Genomic DNA, 22,342 nt, shown 5'->3' on the forward strand with positions numbered 1-22,342 from the left:
TAGCCTACGACGTACAGTACGTGACCATTTCAATGTGCAGATTGGGTGTCGGCAAAACTATTAAAAAAGTAATAAATACATGAAAAGGTTCGGTCCTCTGTTACAAATTTGGTGATCCCTTTCTGGGTTACAGGGGCGGCGCCAGATGTGCAGGGAAAAGATGACGAGAAACACAATGTTCATAGTGCTTTAAATCCCTCTTTTGTTGTTGAGAGTAGAGTGGGAAGTCGGTAGACTAATAGGGTAATGAATTTCACTAGATGTCAGCATTGAGAGAAAAAGTGAAAGGCGATTGCCATGTGTCATTTCCAAACTCTGAGATTTTCAGCTATTACTGTGATACGCAATTCGTTTGAATTTTATTTTTTCTTCTGTCTTTTTTGAAGGACCACAAGGGCAGACCTCGAGGACCACAGGTAGTCCGCGGACCATAGTTTGAGAAACGCTGATCTATAGTATTCTATAGTAATGTCACAAGAGGTCTGATTGAAAAATCCCAGACGTCGAGTGACATTTATTAGGACTATTTCGTGAATAAAATAAAAATTTAAATAATATACCCCTAAAATTTGTTCACAAGATGTTAATAATTCTATATTTATGAATACTTAACCTATTCAGACATTGTGAAGTCGAAATAGATTACTGCAATAAAGAAATTTAATGTTATTCAGTAATGCCAATAGAGAAAAGCGAAATACAGGTTTAACAATGTTAATTACATGTACTACGCTTTTCTCTTGTTATTATAACAGAAATACGTTTTCATTATCTGCTGAAATCATAATTTAATTTAAACATTTTATAATATAATTACAAATAACCTGATTAATACATTAATAAAATGAACAATTGTTATGAAGGAGTGTGAATTTCTTTAGCTACAACGGACTATGCAATAAATGTAATGCAAAAAAATGGGTAATAAACCAAACGGATTATTTGCGTTGTTGTAAAAGTTGTTCCTCCTAGATTCAAGAGCTGCCAAAACCAATTGAAACCTTACTTATAGTAGTATATCCGTTATCAACACACTTTTTAAGTAATATAAAACAGTAAATCACCTTACACTCAGGAGGAAATTAGACGCAGAATAAATATGGGAAATGCCTGTTATTATTCGGTTGAGAAGCTTTTGTCATCTAGTCTGCTGTCAAAAGATCTGAAAGTTAGAATTTATACAACAGTTTTATATTACCGGTTGTTCTATATGGTTGTGAAGCTTGGACTCTCACTTTGAGAGAGGAACAGAGATTAAGGGTGTCTGAGAATAAGGTGCTTAGTAAAATATTTGGGGCTAAGAGGGATGAAGTTACAGGAGAATGGAGAAAGTTACACAACGCAGAGCTGCACGCATTGTATTCTTCACCTGACATAATTAGGAACATTAAATCCAGACGTTTGAGATGGGCAGGGCATGTAGCACGTATGGGCGAATCCAGAAATGCATATAGAGTGTTAGTTGGGAGGCCGGCGGGAAAAAGACCTTTGGGGAGGCCGACACGTAGATGGGAAGATAATATTAAAATGGATTTGAGGGAGGTGGGATATGATGGTAGAGACTGGATTAATCTTGCTCAGGATAGGGATCAATGGCGGGCTTGTGTGAGGGCGGCAATGAACGTCCGGGTTCCTTAAAAGCCAATAAGTAAGTAAGTAAGCAAGTAAGTAAAACACCTTATTCCAACTGGCATCGTTTGGTGCAAAAGAAATACATAAAGTCAATTCTACACCATCATTTAAAGTTCAAGCATATGCTTGATCCGTATCTTGTATTAATATGGGAAAACATATTATGGGAAGAAGTCTGTCTTCCACACTCTTTTTCTTAAACCGTGTCGGACTGTAAAGAAAACAACTAATGTACTGTCCGTTCTACATTAGTTTTAGATTATTTTATAATTTTGCTTCAATTTATGTTTTCCTACCAATTGATTTTCTGTAATTTTATTAAAATTATAGCATAAATTAAAATGCTGTATCCTATAGGATACTTTGTCAATTTAAGGGTTAACAGATTCGCTTTATCCAATAGTTTTTATGAACAGTTGATATCTGTATTTCTGTGAACATCTGAAAAAATATTTTTGCATCGTCACAATGTTCCTCTTAGAACTTTGCATGCTAGGAAGATAAAAATATGACGAGTCTGCATGCAGTGCCCTTGACCCTCGTTAGTGTTTTGTTCTGTCTTGTAAATGGGAAACTGTGAACATAGGTTCCTAACCTCAACGTTTTCGGCCTGTGGGAAAGCGCAGAGATGTGCTGGCTATGAAAAGGCGCGGAACAAGGAATGCAAATGAACTTCGAAGTTGAGTAAACTCCCCGACTGGCTCAATGAGCAGGAAGTACTTCGATAAACACGGAGTGACGCATGTTTCCTCCTGTAGAGTGCAGTGCAGTGCTGAGGAAGTGACATCACAGCGAAAGAAACTTAAACTGACCTGTTGGGAAGCAATTTAAATTATTTTTTGCACGATGATGCGTTATTTCGTACCTACCGTTTGTGTCGTAAGTTGATTACGTCAAAAATATGATGCCTGGCTACTATAGATACCCTATAAATAATAATGTTATGAATACTTACCGCACGGTGGCTTACAAGGTATGGTAATATGCGTTGCAAGAGTGGTATGTTGAAGTTTTCATGTTCGAGGAAAAGTTTGAAAAAGCGAAACGGAGTTGAGCTTTTTTAATTTCCGAGAATTGAAAGAAAACATACCGCTCGTGTATCGTACATTATTTTGTGCGAATATCATTTATTACATACCTGAAAGAGGAATTTCTAATTAGTTGCAATGAAATCTCCATCTTGGTTTCTGTTCAATGACGGCAAATTTGCAAAACGAAAATATCTATCTTCAACATTGTTGCTTTAAAATGTTTTCTGTATTTACTATACTCCAGCAGGCCGTGATATACGTCTGTCTTTTTCCCCCCAGTCTATGATGAGTCTGGAATCTTGTTGATTGTTTCACGGCTTCCTTAATGTTACTTGCATCACGAATGCAGTAACTTTAATGGAGTTGTAGAGTTTACTTAATTTTTGCAAATATTTAAAAACAATAATTAACAGTGCAATTTAGGTGAAATTGCAGTGGTAAGTTTCCAATTTATAATTATTACTATATTGAACGTCTCTAAAAATAATATGTTAAAAGTCTAAAGCAGTAAAATCAATATGTCACTTAAGCGGTAAGAAGAGGGAAATTGTTATGTGTGTTAGGTTGGGAATACTGAATGTGGAATTTTAGACTTTCCGCGGATTGGTTTTGTGCGGAATCCAAGCAAATACGCACGATCTCGAACAATAGTCTTTGTCCTGTTTTAAGCAATTTCGGAATCCATCCTGTATACTATTACAGTTTATCTGATATCTCTTTTCGTCCCTTGAGCATGTCCATGTGTATCTTATTTTATGTTGTTGGAATAATGTATTTCCAACAATCATTCCATTCATTTTACCAAAAAAAATAAATAAATAACCAAATATTCTCCTCTATCGTTTCTTCTTCCAATCCATATTTTCAATTGTTCTTTCATCTTGTCCTTCTACCACTAGGCTTGCCAACCGTCCCATATTTTCCGGGACAGTACCGAAATAATTTGCATACTCATCAAAATGTCCTAATTTCATGGCATATTAAACAATTGCAGCTGGTTTTCATTCGTTTCAGATTGTTGGATTTAGTTTGGATTGGAAGATAATTCCGCTCAATCTCATACAAACATGCTTCCAATATGTGACGAAAGAAATGACTCTAGTACGCATGTTCAAGGCAAAAATTTAATTCTCGTTGATGTGTCAACAGAGTGACGGGTGCAATGATCATAATACGCAAGTTAGGGCATGTTTGATCACAGGATACTTACTGAATCATCTATCCTCTGTATTGAGCTTCGTGACTGTATATTTTAGACTATGGTATTTGGTGTATAATCTTGATAGAATATTCTAAACATTGTCTTTACTCAGTTTCAAGATATGTTTATCCTATTTTTTTTCAACAGTCACTGTCTGTACGTTTAGTTCGAAGTTTTTCTTATTTCTGATTGATGATGATGATGATGATGATGATAATAATAATAATAATAATAATAATAATAATAATAATAATAATTTGTAAACATGTTGTTTTCCAGTTCAATTAAATTGATTAAATTCCAAAACTAGCTACACATCTAGTTTTTTCAAGATATTTTAGTTCCTTTTATGATCTAAAAGTAAATACACGGCTGTTTTTTTTTCTCATCTATCACATCTCTGCTGCCAACCCTCATTTTCATATAATATATTTGTAAATCCACACGGTATATACAGTAGGCTACATTATTTATCAAATGTAACACTGAGTTATTAGGCCTGTGCCAAAAACATTGTGAGAGACGTACGAGAAAAATGAATATTGTATGGTGTAGTCTTTCCATAATTTTCGTAATAATTAAAAATATGCAAAAGAATAAATAAATAAATAAATAAATAAATAAATAAATAAATAAAAACCGGAATGAGAGACTGGATATTTGGTCTTCAATCTAAACTTCTAGGCTTAGTAGAGCATAATCAGGCAATTGCTTCCTTATCTACTACAAACACATAACGCAATCATATTATACTCATAGGTTACGATAAGATTTATCAGGACCGAAAACTGTCGTTTGTTCAACGTGAAGCTGTACTACTACGCCACGGTGGCCATCAGAATAAAAACGGCGATGTTCATCTGTTGCAATGCGATTTCAAAACTCGTATGAGCGAAGGCACTGATTTATAGTTTATTTTTTCTATTCTCAATAAATGTGATTTCAGTTTTACAACACATTCCATGCTTGCAATAAATACGAACTAATTAAATAAAACATCTTCCTATCTTATAATGTAAGCCTATTTGATGTCTGACTTCACGAACAATAATTACGTAACTACGCAGTACTTAATACGTCATACAATGAATTCCTTGTTGGATATAATTAATTTATAAGCATTGCTAATGTATAAGAGTGAGTTAAAAAATTGTATTAATTAAGGAATTATGATACAGGACACAATATCATTAAAAGAAACGCGACTGTAATTATTTTAATAACGTATTTGTAAACGAACAGTAAACATGTACAGTACGTAGACTATGTGATGACGAAATTGCTTTGTATAGCTATACGAATACATAATACTCATTAAACACGTGTAGTATAACAACATTTAAAAATCTGTAACAATGTTTTAAGAATAACGAAGCAATAATACCTTTATTGCAACACAAAACGCAAGATTGTTCCCGCGTTGTCGCTGTAGCTGGCTATATGTAGCGCTATTTGCGAGTACGAACTCAACAGTCAGGTTGGCCGAGCGGTCTAAGGCGCCAGACTTAAGTTCTGGTTCCCGTAAGGGAGCGTGGGTTCGAACCCCACACCTGACACAAAATTTTTATACTTATAAGATTTAATTTTATGTACCAGGATTGTTAATATTTCCTTCTTCCATTCTAAACACGTTGGAGTTCTCTATTAATGGGTCTGTTGATACTGAATTCCTATTACACCAGCAACACTATGTAGGGCTATTCTTGACGGTATAGAAGCATATTAGAACTATTCCAGGCTTATGGGGTGTATTTTACAACCCTCCTAAGAACTAAAAGAAATATAATAATAATAATAATAATAATAATAATAATAATAATAATTATTATTATTATTATTATTATTATTATTATTATTATTATTATTATTATTATCATCATCACTTATGGACAAATTATTACCAAAACAGAAGACAAACTCCAGGAGTAATTGCCTCAATAATTCAATTCAACAAGTTAATTTATTTTAATTATTTAGGCTTTCAAATGTATGTAGCACGTATGGGCGAACTCAGAAATGCATATTTGAATGTCTGAAAGCAAGACAAGGGTGAAGTACGAAGCCCCTAGAATGAAGATCACACTCCACTCACGGCAAGAATCGAACTTTTGCTCACTAGATGGCAGCATATTGCAGTTCACTTAATTAGTGCAAAATTAACGTTCTAAGAAATGAAAACGGTCATTGTCTGGTGATCGAGTTAACTAACTAATATAAAGACAATATTATTATGGATTTTTTGTAGTTTCCTGTAGGCCTAAATGGATATTTTTTAACTTCAGATACACTTTTATAAAATACATATTTAGAGATTCATATAGAGTGTTAGTTGGGATAAAGATCTTTGGGGAGGCCGAGACGTAGATGGCAGGGTAATATTAAAATGGATTTGAGGGAGGTGGGATATGATAATAGAGACTGGATTTGGTCTTGCACAGGATAGGGACCGATGCGGGCTTATGTGAGGGCGGCAATGAACCTGCGAGTTCCTTAAAAGCCATTTGTAAGTAAGGCTTTCAAATGTGGTACGTTGAAGAAAATGATATAAGATGTCTATGAAAATATCAAAATTTATAGAGATTATGGCAATCATGAAGTCATATTTAAAATCCCCTCTCAATTGCAAAATACATAATCGGATCAAAATTTATAAAACTTTGACAGCACCAATACTAATATACTGGGCCTACATAGGAATTTAATATTGGCCTTAGAAATGAAAAATAATTGTTTGTTTGGATAGAATACTCTGGCGCAATACTGTTTGTTCTGAAGCGAAAAGGCTTCATGGCTTGTAAAGCTAATAATAGTGTTCGGAACTATATGCAACAAATTCCACAATTTGGGACATCTGGCCGAAATCTACGGCTGACCACTAGGATCCAGAATACAAAGCAGAGGCTAAATGAAAAATACAATATGATTGCGGAGAGAATACGGAACAATGATAAATTTAAAAATAAAGTACAATTTGATTTCAGAGAATCATGAGATGAAAATACATTGAAGAGTAATGAAATGAAGTAAAAAAAAATACATAGTATTATACAAGTGATTGTGTAAAATGGATAATGAATCTCTCAATACCATTAGACAAATTGTGTTAATGTCCTCATTAGAAAATTTAAGAGAAAGGAGAATGGTTTTGGTTAACTTAAATGAAGTTCCCCTAGCGCCAAAAAGAAGTCCTTTGACTTCCCGTGTATTAATGTTATTTTAGTAGGTTATTTTACGACGCTTTATCAACAGATTAGGTTATTTAGCGTCTGAATGAGATGAAGGTGATAATGCCGGTGAAATGAGTCCGGGGTCCAACATCGAAAGTTACCCAGCATTCGCTCATATTGGATTGAGGAAAAACCCCGGAAAAAACCTCAACCAGGTAACTTGCCCCGACCGGGAATCGAACCCGGGCCAGCTGGTTTCGCGGCTAGACGCGCTAACCGTTACTCCACAGGTGTGAACCCCATGTATTAATATTCATTTTGTATCTCTCACTGAAGTGAGGAATACATGGGTTGTAAATAGACTTCTTTCCATTGTTAACGTTATTGGCTTGTTGATCATCCTTCTCAAAACGGACAGTGGGGTCAAGAATGAGGCTTCTTTGATTCCGGCGATCAAACATAAAAATTTTAATATGCAATTAAAATACCGAAATATGCACTGGAAGCTGAAGAACGGAACATTTTCCATAACATAATATCCCACGAAAAACAAAACACTAGCCATATAATGGGAAATATAAATTACTGGTGCTGGACCCCGGACTCATTTCACCGGCATTATCACCTTCATTTCATTCAGACGCCAAATAACCTAGATGTTGATAAAGTGTCGTAAAATGACCCAATAAATTACTGAGTATAAATATATTCACAGTCACTTTAATTTCTTAGTTATTGTCTTATTGGCTATTGCTAATTTGATTAAAATCAATTTGATACAGGCAATTCAGTTTTTCTTTCAAGACTGTATGAAAATTGATGACACAACAATCTTTTCCATGTTTTCAGGATCCAGCTTGTTTCTCTTATCAGTAAAAATAAACTTGTGCAAAGGAAAACTTCTTTTTACATTACATGAAGTGAGGGAACGAAACTTACCTGATAACACGATAGGATTAATGTCCACGTGTCCTTGAAGCACTTTCCTCATTTCTCTCATCTTCAGATCATTATTCTGAATAAATTTTGTCGGGAAAACGCGCCTTCATTTGAAGTAAATAATTACCAGATGTTTCACCAAAGTCCACAAAACTATAAAACAAGTTTTTGGTACAAAAAATAATTAAAAAAAAATATGCTCTTAGTGTTCAAATATGCACAAACGTCTGAAATATGCACATATATTCACGAACAACCATGCGTTAATCTCAATTAGACATGAAACTTGTGATGACCAACTTTCGTTAAGATGTATCTTCTGTACAAATATGTATTTTCATATAATTCTCATCACTACAATGAAATAATAATAATAATAATAATAATAATAATAATAATAATAAATTTTAATATAATAGAAACGTCGGCCTATATTTAAAAGATTATAACGTAATTTGTCGTGAATATCAAATTGTTAGATCTTGATTTGTCTTTATACACATGTAATGCTTTGACCAGTTTTGGCAACGTTTTACCAGGTTTAGGTTAAGTAATTCAAAATAATGAATTTATATTTTGGTGGTAATAATTTCAATCATGTATTTTATTTTTAAATTAAATAAAACGGGTTACCTTTTTTCCACGAAGAAAATAATGAACAACGCTTTAAAATTATGTTAAGATTACACAAAATATTTTAAAATTAAATTGCCATATTCACAAATACAGTTAGGCCTAATTCACTATCTTCTGCAGTCAGAGGCTGATTGTGTTGTGAGATGGAACTTTTCTACTAGTAAAGGATTCAGTTAATAGATCTCTTACCTCTCTAAAAGAATTTCCTGAGCAGTAGAATTCAATGAATACAATTTTTTCTTTTGTACTATATAAATTTGTTGAATGTTAATACCATGAAGCAGTTATTCTAGTTGGCAATAATCAGGACGCTTTTTTTTTTACAAGGCCTACTAATTTCATACACATAGCCAGTTACGTAAGATGACTTGAGAGTTTCATTTGTTTATACATACGTTTCCATTGGCAATGTTAAATCCCTATCTACTAAATGTTTGAAGTACTGTATATTCGTTAGATAGATCCTTTTATACCACCGTATTGATCCTATAAAAGAGAATTCAGTAATTTTTATTCAGAAAAGAATTTATTTGTACATCCCAAAAGAAGAATGCATTATACATTATCTCTTACATAGAAAAATAATATTAGAAATTATACTTAAGACAATTTTATATACAGTATATTTATGGAATATTAATCATTTCGAAGAGTATTGAGGATAAGAGTGAAAAAGTTAACACTAATTTGTCGTCTCTCATTGCACGAACATTTAAAAAGTTTATACAGCATGTAGTATTGATCTGTATCAAATGGTCATTCAATTGTTTCATTTTGCCAAACATACAGTAATGGTATATTGGTGTAATAAATATAGTTACATGTTCCATTAAATTTCTGAAAATCTTGTACAAAACGTTGCAATATTTCCTAGAGGACGTCGACCTGAGTAGCGCAGTAGGTAAAGTGCTGACCTTCGGTGCCCGAGATTGCGGGTTCGATCCCGGGCGAGGTCTGTGCTTAAATGCGACATGTCAGTAGATTTACTGACATGTAAAATAACTGCGGGACAAAATTCCGGCACACCATAACTTCGGCAGTTGCGAGCGTCGTTAAATAAAACATAATTTAAATTTTTCCTAGAGCACGATGGTAACTATACATAATAGTAACTTCTCTGAAACATTATGTATAACGAAGTTTCTGTTGTTGCAGATGGCCAGTATCGAGGTGTCTCTATCCACTACACCACGTCGCAAGAAAAACGGCAGCATCGGCGGCGGCTGCGGCGGGGGTGGTGGGGGCGGCGTGACGGCGGTAGGACAGCCCATCCACCGCACCACAGCGTCCAAGGACATCGCCAAGGAGCTGGAGGCCTTGAGGAACGCGCTGAGAGACAAGGAGAACATGATCCAGAGGTAGGTGTGCACATCTCCACGCTATACCTACCGGCTATTTAGCAATCTCGAAATATATTATACAGGGTGGAACTGATATAACTGTGCAGATTGAAGGGGGCTACAGAATATACTAAGATAAAAAAGTTATGTGTTTTGTAACTAAACCCATGGTTAATTAGACAATTAGGCTGAAACTATGCGTAGTTTGGCAACAGCGCATCGCCGGCGTCGCCTTTTAAATCCTTCTCCTGTGGAAAAAGATCTGAGTGTTGCTGATCAAGGATGTAAACAAGCTTTATCTAAATTAAATATTTTCCTGTTCACATGATAAAGTAATAATTTAAAAAAAAAACGATCTTCGCCTCTAATCGACGGTAGAAGAATTTATACTAAATTCTTAACAAAAAATATAAATATAAATATAGGCCTAAATAATAATAATAATAATAATAATAATAATAATAATAATAATAATAATAATAATAATAATAATAATTTTACGTCCATAATAATTCCATCACCGTCTCCCATGCCGTTTTGTTCCGTGTAACACAGAAAAAAATACGAAGAAAATAATCATTTGGTTCTTCCAGTTCAGCACAATGTAATGTTTCTGAACACGAATTATTTCGTTTATTAAAATTTGCTGTTTTTCATCCACTAGTTTAAAACACACTAGTACTAAAATTATTATATTTCATGTACATCATTCCCTGATAAATTGACTCGTAGATACTGAATATGAACAAAATCCGTCCAATAGTTTAGTAGAAATCGCTGTACACAGACAGACTAGTACTAAAATTATTATATTTCATGTACATCATTCCCTGATAAATTGACTCGTAGATACTGAATATGAACAAAATCCGTCCAATAGTTTAGTAGAAATCGCTGTACACAGACAGACTAGTACTAAAATTATTATATTTCATGTACATCATTCCCTGATAAATTGACTCGTAGATACTGAATATGAACAAAATCCGTCCAATAGTTTAGTAGAAATCGCTGTACACAGACAGACTAGTACTAAAATTATTATATTTCATGTACATCATTCCCTGATAAATTGACTCGTAGATACTGAATATGAACAAAATCCGTCCAATAGTTTAGTAGAAATCGCTGTACACAGACAGACTAGTACTAAAATTATTATATTTCATGTACATCATTCCCTGATAAATTGATTTGTAGATACTGAATATGAACAAAATCCGTCCAATAGTTTAGTAGAAATCGCTGTACACAGACAGACTAGTACTAAAATTATTATATTTCATGTACATCATTCCCTGATAAATTGACTCGTAGATAATGAATATGAACAAAATCCGTCCAATAGTTTAGTAGAAATCGCTGTACACAGACAGACTAGTACTAAAATTATTATATTTCATGTACATCATTCCCTGATAAATTGACTCGTAGATACTGAATATGAACAAAATCCGTCCAATAGTTTAGTAGAAATCGCTGTACACAGACAGACTAGTACTAAAATTATTATATTTCATGTACATCATTCCCCGATAAATTGACTCGTAGATACTGAATATGAACAAAATCCGTCCAATAGTTTAGTAGAAATCGCTGTACACAGACAGACTAGTACTAAAATTATTATATTTCATGTACATCATTCCCTGATAAATTGACTCGTAGATACTGAATATGAACAAAATCCGTCCAATAGTTTAGTAGAAATCGCTGTACACAGACAGACTAGTACTAAAATTATTATATTTCATGTACATCATTCCCTGATAAATTGATTTGTAGATACTGAATATGAACAAAATCCGTCCAATAGTTTAGTAGAAATCGCTGTACACAGACAGACTAGTACTAAAATTATTATATTTCATGTACATCATTCCCTGATAAATTGACTCGTAGATACTGAATATGAACAAAATCCGTCCAATAGTTTAGTAGAAATCGCTGTACACAGACAGACTAGTACTAAAATTATTATATTTCATGTACATCATTCCCTGATAAATTGACTCGTAGATAATGAATATGAACAAAATCCGTCCAATAGTTTAGTAGAAATCGCTGTACACAGACAGACTAGTACTAAAATTATTATATTTCATGTACATCATTCCCTGATAAATTGACTCGTAGATACTGAATATGAACAAAATCCGTCCAATAGTTTAGTAGAAATCGCTGTACACAGACAGACTAGTACTAAAATTATTATATTTCATGTACATCATTCCCCGATAAATTGACTCGTAGATACTGAATATGAACAAAATCCGTCCAATAGTTTAGTAGAAATCGCTGTACACAGACAGACTAGTACTAAAATTATTATATTTCATGTACATCATTCCCTGATAAATTGACTCGTAGATACTGAATATGAACAAAATCCGTCCAATAGTTTAGTAGAAATCGCTGTACACAGACAGACTAGTACTAAAATTATTATATTTCATGTACATCATTCCCTGATAAATTGATTTGTAGATACTGAATATGAACAAAATCCGTCCAATAGTTTAGTAGAAATCGCTGTACACAGACAGACTAGTACTAAAATTATTATATTTCATGTACATCATTCCCTGATAAATTGATTTGTAGATACTGAATATAAACAAAATCCGTCCAATAGTTTAGTAGAAATCGCTGTACACAGACAGACTAGTACTAAAATTATTATATTTCATGTACATCATTCCCTGATAAATTGACTCGTAGATACTGAATATGAACAAAATCCGTCCAATAGTTTAGTAGAAATCGCTGTACATAGACAGACTAGTACTAAAATTATTATATTTCATGTACAACATTCCCCGATAAATTGACTCGTAGATACTGAATATGAACAAAATCCGTCCAATAGTTTAGTAGAAATCGCTGTACACAGACAGACTAGTACTAAAATTATTATATTTAATGTACATCGTTCCCTGTTAGATTGACAGCACATTGCACATCGTGCCGAGTGCATTCCATGCTTATTGTGGAAGTGTGGCTGAACATCTTGTAGTTCTTTGTACCTCCATTCCTGTTCCGTGTCGATGTCCGCTTATCTGAATATTGTCTGGGAACCTCGCCAGAACGCGCGACATAGTGGCAGGAGATGGAGCTTCACTGACGTAATTGTTCTACCAGGTGTCTCGAAACGAGAACACATGGAAATAAGACTTACGAGGAGTGGACGCGAGCAAAAAAGACCATTTTAAATGAGGTCCGTGTCAATTCGTAGCGTTATGATGAGAAGACTCAAACACATCTAGGCTAAAAACGTTGACTGTCTGCCATTTAAAAGAAAGAATCACGACAATGAAATGTTCTTCTTTATTACACTTTTACGTGTTTCATAACAATTCAATGAATTGCTTTATCATGGTGCAAATGAAATCTGGTCACATTTTCTGTTAATACGGTGACGTCATTAATAACAGCCCGTGGCTAACGAGAAAGACAGGCTACGGCGCGACGTCACATTCTCAGTCCTAACTTGGCCAACATTGAACAAGTTTATATGTAAATGCACGTTTAACATGAGTTTAATATAGCAGTACCTTTGTGTGTGTTTTTTTTTTTTTTTTTTTTTTTTAGAACTTTGAACATGTATTTATATTAGGCGATTGTCAAGATGGCCATGACTAGACCACGATAATCACGTGACTCCCATTCGTGCCGAAGCCTGTCTATCTCTTTAGCCACGTAACAGCCCTTGGAACACTGAAAAATATGAAGTAGACCTATTTGAAACAAAATTGTTTCGAATCCAGCTAGCCGTGATAACATATAAAGCGAAACAAATGAATCTGATAGGCCTGTCATAATAAATGCATTATTATTTGTGCACAAATGAAGTGATTAATAAATTCGGTGTGTATAAAGACTGAGGAACTAAACCTATTAATAGTTAATACTGTTTTCTTATTGAATTCTGTTGTTTCTCTGGAAACCAAAATATATAAAAACCGTGGCCTTGTGCAATATGAAGTTATTAAATAAACATTTGACAATCGCTGTTGAAATGTTGGTTAATGAACATCACAATAATATTTGAAGTTATAATATTTAATTCTGAAGTAAGTACTTTTATTTAAGTCTTAAATTCCTCATAATTTTGACAGCGTTTTCTTTGTAATTTTTATAATTCTTTTCTAGTCCCTCAGTGGCCTATTGATGCAGTTTCTTGATTCTTTGATGTTTCCTATATCTCGTTAATCAATTCAGAAACTCATAACAAATGTTCAAAATATTCTCCTCTTGCTTCCACACACGCTTGTATTCTTCGGATCATGGGCTCCTTGGCAACACACAGCCATCTAGGATACAATGGGTGCATGAGCAGACTTGGATCGATAGCATCATTCGATTATATCTATTAAAATGAATATTATTATCGATTACAAACTTAAGTTCTTGGATTGTACCACAGTCTAGTATATACAGTCATGCAGCTCAATACGTAGTAAATATGCATCCATAAATAGTTGCTAACCACTAGGATCGCTACTATCGCTTCATTACAGACAATGCGAAATAGTACCTGCACAGTCTATTGATCCTAGTACCCTCATAAACTCAAGCTTCGTGACTGTAAATACTATACTTTGACCAAAACTACTTCCGACTTGACAGCTTATAGAGAAGGGGGAGCAGTGTTGCATGTTGCCCATCTTTCGTGTAAGCGAGCGCGCTGCCGATAGAGTGCAGTAATGAACGGCTGACATGAACACATATTTATAACCAATTTGTTGAACACTAGGCATTAAAATTGGTGTACATTATTATTTTTATTAGCCTATATAATAGAATAATAATACTAATAATAATAATAATAATAATAATAATAATAATTAGTAGTAGTAGTAGTAGTAATAGTAGTACCGGTATTCTTCAATGTAAATACCGAAAGGACTGTAAACTGTAAAAACAGTTTTAATTTAATACGAAGCCTCTACTTTTATGAATGTCGGTATTCTTCAATGTAATATTGTTAGAAATGCGTTGAAAAAATGTAAACTGTAAAAATATGTATAATTAAAAATCTGCACGGCCTTTTTCTTTTCAAATATTGGTAACAGTGCTCTTATTAATTTTAACATAAGCAACAGTTCTCATTACGACTTGCGCCAAAGGTAAAAGAGGCCCGCCATTATCTTTTCTCCTGTCAAAATACTCTCTTACATAACACACCATCTCTCGCGCTTGACTCTTTACCGGGACACCTTGTCCAATATTCTTTATTCTCCGCCTGCCTTTCCTTCCTTCCTTCCGACATTGCACAAGTCACCTATTTAAAAACTCTCGCAGAAACTAGAAAACACACACTCCACCAATGACAACGAAGATAATAGTGTAATATAATTTAAACACAATAATTATCGATACACTAAAACAACAATGCAACTAAATAATATTTTTAATTCCCACAAAGCACGCGTTAACCAGCCAACTCAGTCATTCCGGCCACTGTATTCACCACTAGGCCCTGGTATTCACGTACAACTTGTAAACATAGACAAGGCAACACCGTCCCGTTACCATGGTTACGCGTCTCTTGTGATTGGTTGATTTGAATGGTTGCCATGGTAACATGCTAAAGGCGCCATTTGTCAGGTCGGAAGTTGTTTTGGACAGACCATAGTCTGTGATTGTATCTCGAAACGCGTGAACGGAAACTTTCATTGTTATGAGTTTCTGAATTGATTAAAGTTGCAACACTTGCTACCAAGCTGACAATATCTAACAGTTGTTTCATTATGTTCTTTCATTAATAACTAAAAAACTAAGGATTTTCGGACATATGTTTATATGAACTTTTTTTCTTGTTTTGGTGTGAGGAACATGCCCCCAAGGTTTTCCAAAGTATTTCTGAAACATTCTGTATAATATATGAGCGATTCGCTCTGAAAATCTGCACAGTTATTTCACTTCCATACTGTATTTCTTATCTCACTGGCAATATCTGAGGGAAATAAGTTTTGGTCCGTGTTGCCATTGATTTCATAAAAGGTTTCCATGACTCAAGTGTTGTGTTTTGTTAGTCTGAAGGGGCAGTTATGCAGCACTCTGAGCATCAGCCGCTTGTCAGCCACGTACCTGCGGCACAGCAACAGCGGCCAGCCCCTCACGGAGAAGGAGCGGCGAGCGGCCGAGGAGCGACTGCAGAGGTTGAGGCAGGACATGGACAACAAGCGCCTGGCCATCAAGAACCTCAAGATGGCGCTTGAGCGCCTCGACATCACGGAGTGAGTTCTGCGACACTGCTTACCGGAATTCATAGTAATATCACAGTCACGAAGCTCAATACGTAGGGAATATGCATCCAATGACAGTTGAACTTTAGTTGCTAGTCACTAGGTTCGCTACTATCGCCTCATCACAGACAATGCGAAATAGTAACGGTACAGTCTAATAATAATAATAATAACTGCCTTCCATTGGAGGTAGCCCGGAAGGACTCAGTATACTCTCCTACATGAATTTTACAATATTAAATGTTTACATAAATTTTGTAGAAAGAAAATTAAAATAAACATATATGAATAATAAAGTGAAGAAAAAAAATTAAACAGAGTGAATATGATGACTCAGAATTTAGCAAGAGCGTTTGAAAACTGAAGTTATGTCAGTAGTAAGTGTCTGTGGTAGTTCAAAAGTCTTCCTGAAGCTTTCAAAGAACTTGGCAATCACACCACGAGCTCCAATAAGAAGACCAATCACCTCAATGTCTTCAAGCTGGTATTTTGCTTTAAAGTAATCAACTGTTGGCAGATAAATGTTGATCTTTTCTTTATTGACATCCTCCGGCTGGCTACTCCCCTTTTCAATCCTTATGGTAGGATCAATTATACGAGTATATCCTTTCTTGGTAGTTTGGGAATACGCTATGATGTCAATACGTCTAGAGGAGCCATTAGTAGCAAGGCAAAAAACTTCCTCTTCTACTATCCAAGACTTCTTTCTTAAAGCAGTTGCAATTAAGGATCGTACATGATGGTGTCTGGCATTTCGGAGGAGTAAACCTCTGTTACACTGACCTTGGACGTGGGCAAGGGTTTCAGTCTCCGGGCAGCCATGTCTGCGCCGGGATCCGTCCAAAGAGCAACCAGGTACTCCTCTAACTGCTGCTAAATTGGCGTTCATTTTGAGGCAGGTTACCCATTCAGATGTAGATAGTCCTAGTACTCTCAGTTGCTATGGTAACCGCTTGGAGCATTGTATCGCGAGAAATGCAGAAAATCACCCCAAGCTTCGTGACTGTATATACTAGACTTTGATAATATTACAAGATAACGACGGGGATTCGTAGAATCTTGATTATTGGATGAATACATCTTTGTTCTATTGTTTCATATTTTCAGTTGATACCTCTGTTTTGCATGAACTTGTCTAGTAATGTTATAAAGACCTTAGCAGCATCCATTTGTGGACCTTGCGTCCAAAAACGGACATATCAACGTCATAATTTTTTCACGAAACCATAAAAACTGAAAAATGGCGCTCACATTAAGAAAAAACGGGGGAAAATGGAACATCTGGTTCATTCTTACTAATCGAATGTGTTAATACCACAGTTATCTGTCCAGTACTTCAGTAATAAAAACATATTGTATTAATTTGGATTTATCCACTTTTGATTGAAAACTATATTTTTTTCCTTCAAGTTTTCATTGGAAATTACATTGATATTTCAATTTTTATGATGTCAAAATAAGTAATTATTTTTATTGAGTTAGAATATATTTTCGTCCCCAACTTGAACACCTTGTACATGGATTGATTACATTTCAGTGAAATATTGAAAAATATAATATTTATGTTTCAAACAAAATTATTTTTGACTGCATCAAGAACCTTTACATTTATTCATATTGATTAACATATTAACTCTACAGAGATAGTTTTCTAAAGGCTTCTGAAGTCATCTCGGTATATCATTTTCTTCCCAAAAGCTTTCTTTTCCGAGATTTATTTGACCAACACAAGATTGCTTCATGTTAGTGCCTTTAGAGAACTTTAAGCCAATGCTACAGGTTGGAATAGAGAGTAAACTTCACTCATTATCGAAAAATTGATTATTCAGAATCATTTTACATTTGTCCTTGTTTGTACGGACTACTTCATATCTCCATGCCGCAGAGAAGTTTTGCAGTACTATAAAATTAAAACCATGGAAATGTTTTTCGTTACTATAAAAATAAAACCATGGAATCGCAATGCAATAGGCCTACTAGAAAAATAAAAACCATGGAGACATTTTAGGATACTATAAAAAAAAAGACCATGGAAACGCTTTGCAATACTAGAAAAATAAAAACCATGGAGACATTTTAGAATACTATAAAAATAAAGACCATGGAAACGCTTTGCAATACTAGAAAAATAAAACCCATGGAGACATTTTAGAATACTATAAAAAAAAAAGATCATGGAAACGCTTTGCAATACTAGAAAAATAAAAACCATGGAGACATTTTAGAATACTATAAAAATAAAGACCATAGAAACGCTTTGTGTTACTATAAGAATAAAACTATGGAAACGCTTCCCGCTATTATAAAAATAAAACAATGGAAACGCTTCCCGCTATTATAAAAATAAAACTATGGAAACGCTTCCCGCTATTATAAAAATAAAACTATGGAAACGCTTCCCGCTATTATAAAAATAAAACTATGGAAACGCTTCCCGCTATTATAAAAATAAAACTATGGAAGCGCTTCCCGCTATTATAAAAATAAAACTATGGAAATGTTTTGCGATACTACGTAAACGAGCATTGTGTGATTTACAGTTCTGTGAGAAAAGAGTATTATGTGAACTAAAGTCCTCTGACGAACAGGTAATGTGTAACAAACCAGATAGATATGTGACGAGTAATTTGTGACGAATAATTCGGAACCCGTTTTCTGCGTGTTGGATGGATGATATTAAAACTTGTCCATGCTATTCCTGGTAACGTCACTGCGCAGAGGTGGTACTCATTGTGACGTGAACATTGCAGCAACATCGACGTGCGGATCCAGCAGGCGGAGCTGGAGTACCAGCTGGGTCGAGAGGAGCTGAACCTGCTGACCCTCCTGGAGGAGAGCCGCAACCTGCAGCTGTGCCTGGAGGACGCCGAGCAGCTCCGCGCCAAGAACGACGCCTCCACCATCTACAGGTACGTCGCTCTACCCGTCTTTCACTGCAAACCCAGCATTCTCCAGTCTTTCCTATTTTCTGCCTTCCACTTTTCCTCCTCATATGATCTATATATCTTAATGTCGTCTATCATCTGATATCTTCTTTTGCCCCTAACTCTTCTCCCGTTCACCATTCCTTCCAGTGCATCCTTCAGTAGGCAGTTTCTTCTCAACCAGCGACCCAACCAATTCCTTTTTCTCTTCCTGATCAGTTTCAGCATAATTCTTTTTTCACCCACTCTTTCCAACACAGCTTCATTTCTTATTCTGTCTGTCCATTTCACACGTTCCATCCTTCTCCGTGTTCACATTTTTATTCGCTTCTCTTCACTTCGTCGTAATGTCCATGTCTCTGCCCCATACAATGCTATACTGCACACAAAGCACTTCACTAGTCTCTTCCTTTCTCCAGAGGTCCGCAAAAGATGCTACTTTTCCTGTTCAAAGCTTCCTTTGCCATTGCTATCCTCCTTTTGACTTCCTGGCAGCAGCTCATGTTACTGCTTATAGTACACCCCAAGTATTTGAAGCTGTCCACTTGCTCTACTGCCTCATTTAGAATTCGCAAGTTTATCTTCTTCACTTTTTTCCTATGACCATGCTCTTCGTCTTATTTGCTTTTATCTTCATCCTATACTGCTCACAGCTGTCATTTAACTCCACTAGCATATCCTTTAGTATCATCTCCTCTTCTGGTAACAAAACTGTCCATGTGATATGAGATGGGACAGATTAGTGAGAAAGACAGTCAACTGTTTTGTGATAGACTGGGCCATTGTTTGGCTGTGAATGATTCTCATTTTGAGCATCTTTTGTAAAGTTTTGTTAGTAGTAGTGTTTTGTTTAGTTTTATGGCCTACACAACATGATTTTACATATTTATTTGTCTGAAGTTGTAAGTCCACGAAACAAGTTTAATAAATAATTAAAAGACATAAAATGAGTGAATGGGTGAAGTTTCTACACATTCATGCGTAAAATTTAATGAAGATTCGGGATATATAATTTTTAATACAGAGTGCCATTTATAAATTAAGTATTCAGTGCCACATCTGTATGTGTGAATAAGTAACTTTTATTCGAACACAGGTATCATATTGTATCGTTTATCTCAAAAAGCTTTTGTATAAAACTTTTTTTTTTTTTGTAAAATTAAAATGTAAGAAGTTATGAGTAATATTCCACACTTTTTAACACTCTGTAGATTAGTTATACTTGTAACACTTGATCTATAAAAGACAGAATACGCAAAAAACAAACAAAACAAACAAAAGAAAGAGCGGAATTGGGCATAAGGAATTCGTTCACATGCAAACCTAAGCGCTCATAGAATCAATGGAAGTCTTCCCAAAGGGACTTGGCGTATGGCAACCGGTTATTTTTTGTGTGTAAGCTAAGTCCTAAGTTGATACACAAGAGAATATAATTTCTTAACTTTAGCCTTAAGGTCCTTAACCGTCTGATTTCACAAAACTTCTAATTTTTTTAGAAAGAAAGAAAAAAATCAATGTTAGAATTTTCATTTTAATTTTAAAACTTAACTAAACTGGTCGTTTTGTTTTTAGTTTGAAGAATAGGCGATCCGTTATAATGAGTTCCGAATTTATTCAGTTCTCGCGCATTCATACTAGCGACTTCAAGCACAGTCCATAGATGTCGCCACGGTCAGCAACGAATTTTACGCGTGTCGACATCTATGTTCATTAATATAAACTAGGAGTCTTTAAGCTTAAAAAATCAAGAGTAAAAAAGAATACGTTAAGTAGTGTTAAAAGCTCAGTGTTATCACATAATAATTATTTTTGTAACAAACGAAATATCTCGAAATCCACTTCCACCAAGAACTTCTATGGCCTAGATATATTCGTAAGAGGTATAGCAACAGGCGGTATAAATAACCCTTTTTCACTGTTAAAATTTCTGCCGTATGTATAAAGAAGTAAGTTAGCTGTATTGTACCCCCCAAAAAAAAAAGAGGTCCGCATGGCATGACAGCCCATGTAGGGTCAAGGCCGACAAACCGACTGTTGGTCTCACATTCACAACCAGTACACGTGTAAGATTGGTCGTATTATCACTGTCTAGTATATACAGTCGCGAAGCTCAATACGTAGTAAATATGCAAACATTAGGTAGTTGCTCACCACTAGGATCGCTAATATCGCCTCTTTATAGGCAATGCAAAATAGTACCGTCACAGTCTATTGTTTCTAGCACCCTCAAAACTCAAGCTTCGTGACTGTATATAGTAGACTGTGGTATTATATTACCAATTCTGCCCCTACTTACTGCTATGTACACTAGCGTTCAAAGATATCTGATCCTACAATCGATAGCGATCGATAACTTGTTCATATAAATGTCTTTAATTATTACTTCTATGAATAGATGGCGAAGGTAACAATCAGTGTTGCTAATCGTACATAAATATACCTGCATTATAGAATTCAATATTACATCCACCTCTGCTGATTCTAAAGCAACACTGGGTTTAGCTGGGAACCGCTGATATTGTCAATTATGAGAATAATTTATGCTTAATCCACATAGTCATTTTCCCTGACACTTTTTAACCGCCCCAATAGTAGTGCCATCTATTGAGAACTAGCGAAACTCTTTCAAAATTTGTCAATTTTTTTATGTCTTTGGTTCTCACTTATCCCATGATTGGAAAGTTCGCTTACACGATCAGAAAATTGGAGGTCAGATAACTTTGAAGGCCAGTGTCGTTTCTGTAGTTATTATTAGTAGGCCTATAAAGGGAAACTTAAAAAAAAGACAATTGAAGCCGGTTTAGCATATCTATATATATAATTTGAACTCGTAATGAAAATTACGGGAAAACGGCTGAATGGATTTTAATAAATGACCCCTCATTTTGAAGCTTGGAACCCAAAGTTTTTCAGAAAAATAGTAGTTTTCAGTGAAATGTCAATTTTCCTACATCATTTTCCTATTTTCCAAAATCCATCTTTCTTCGTCAGTTTTGAGAACTAATTAATTGCATTTCAGAATAGAACAAAACATACACTACAATAAACATTACACTATTACACGAAGGCAATGACCTACAGGATTGTTGACATACTTAGAGTTCAGATGGGTCAGAGTCTTTCACATTATAATGCCAATATGTCGATCTTCATTTGTGTAATTTTTTGATAACGTATAAATATAATTTACAAGTCTGATTCTCTGGTCTGTAGTTTGCCGA

At 34.9% G+C, this 22,342-nt stretch overlaps 1 protein-coding gene and 1 non-coding gene across 2 annotated transcripts in view; both read left to right on the forward strand.

Moving 5' to 3' along the window:
• The window catches only part of sprt (PDZ domain-containing protein sprite), a 197,816-nt gene that overhangs the window by 149,685 nt on the left and 25,789 nt on the right, over positions 1 to 22,342 (forward strand). The window contains exons 4-6 of the mRNA XM_069832088.1: positions 9,762 to 9,964; positions 15,985 to 16,188; positions 18,948 to 19,106. Coding sequence (XP_069688189.1) covers positions 9,762 to 9,964; positions 15,985 to 16,188; positions 18,948 to 19,106 — 566 coding nt within the window. The remainder of the gene's footprint in view (positions 1 to 9,761; positions 9,965 to 15,984; positions 16,189 to 18,947; positions 19,107 to 22,342) is intronic.
• On the forward strand, positions 5,337 to 5,420 carry TRNAL-UAA (transfer RNA leucine (anticodon UAA)). Its single transcript has one exon. It is a non-coding gene; the product is annotated as a tRNA-Leu (tRNA).

Source organism: Periplaneta americana, chromosome 1 (genome assembly GCF_040183065.1).
Source record: "Periplaneta americana isolate PAMFEO1 chromosome 1, P.americana_PAMFEO1_priV1, whole genome shotgun sequence".
In the NCBI taxonomy this organism is placed as follows: Eukaryota; Metazoa; Arthropoda; class Insecta; order Blattodea; family Blattidae; genus Periplaneta; species Periplaneta americana.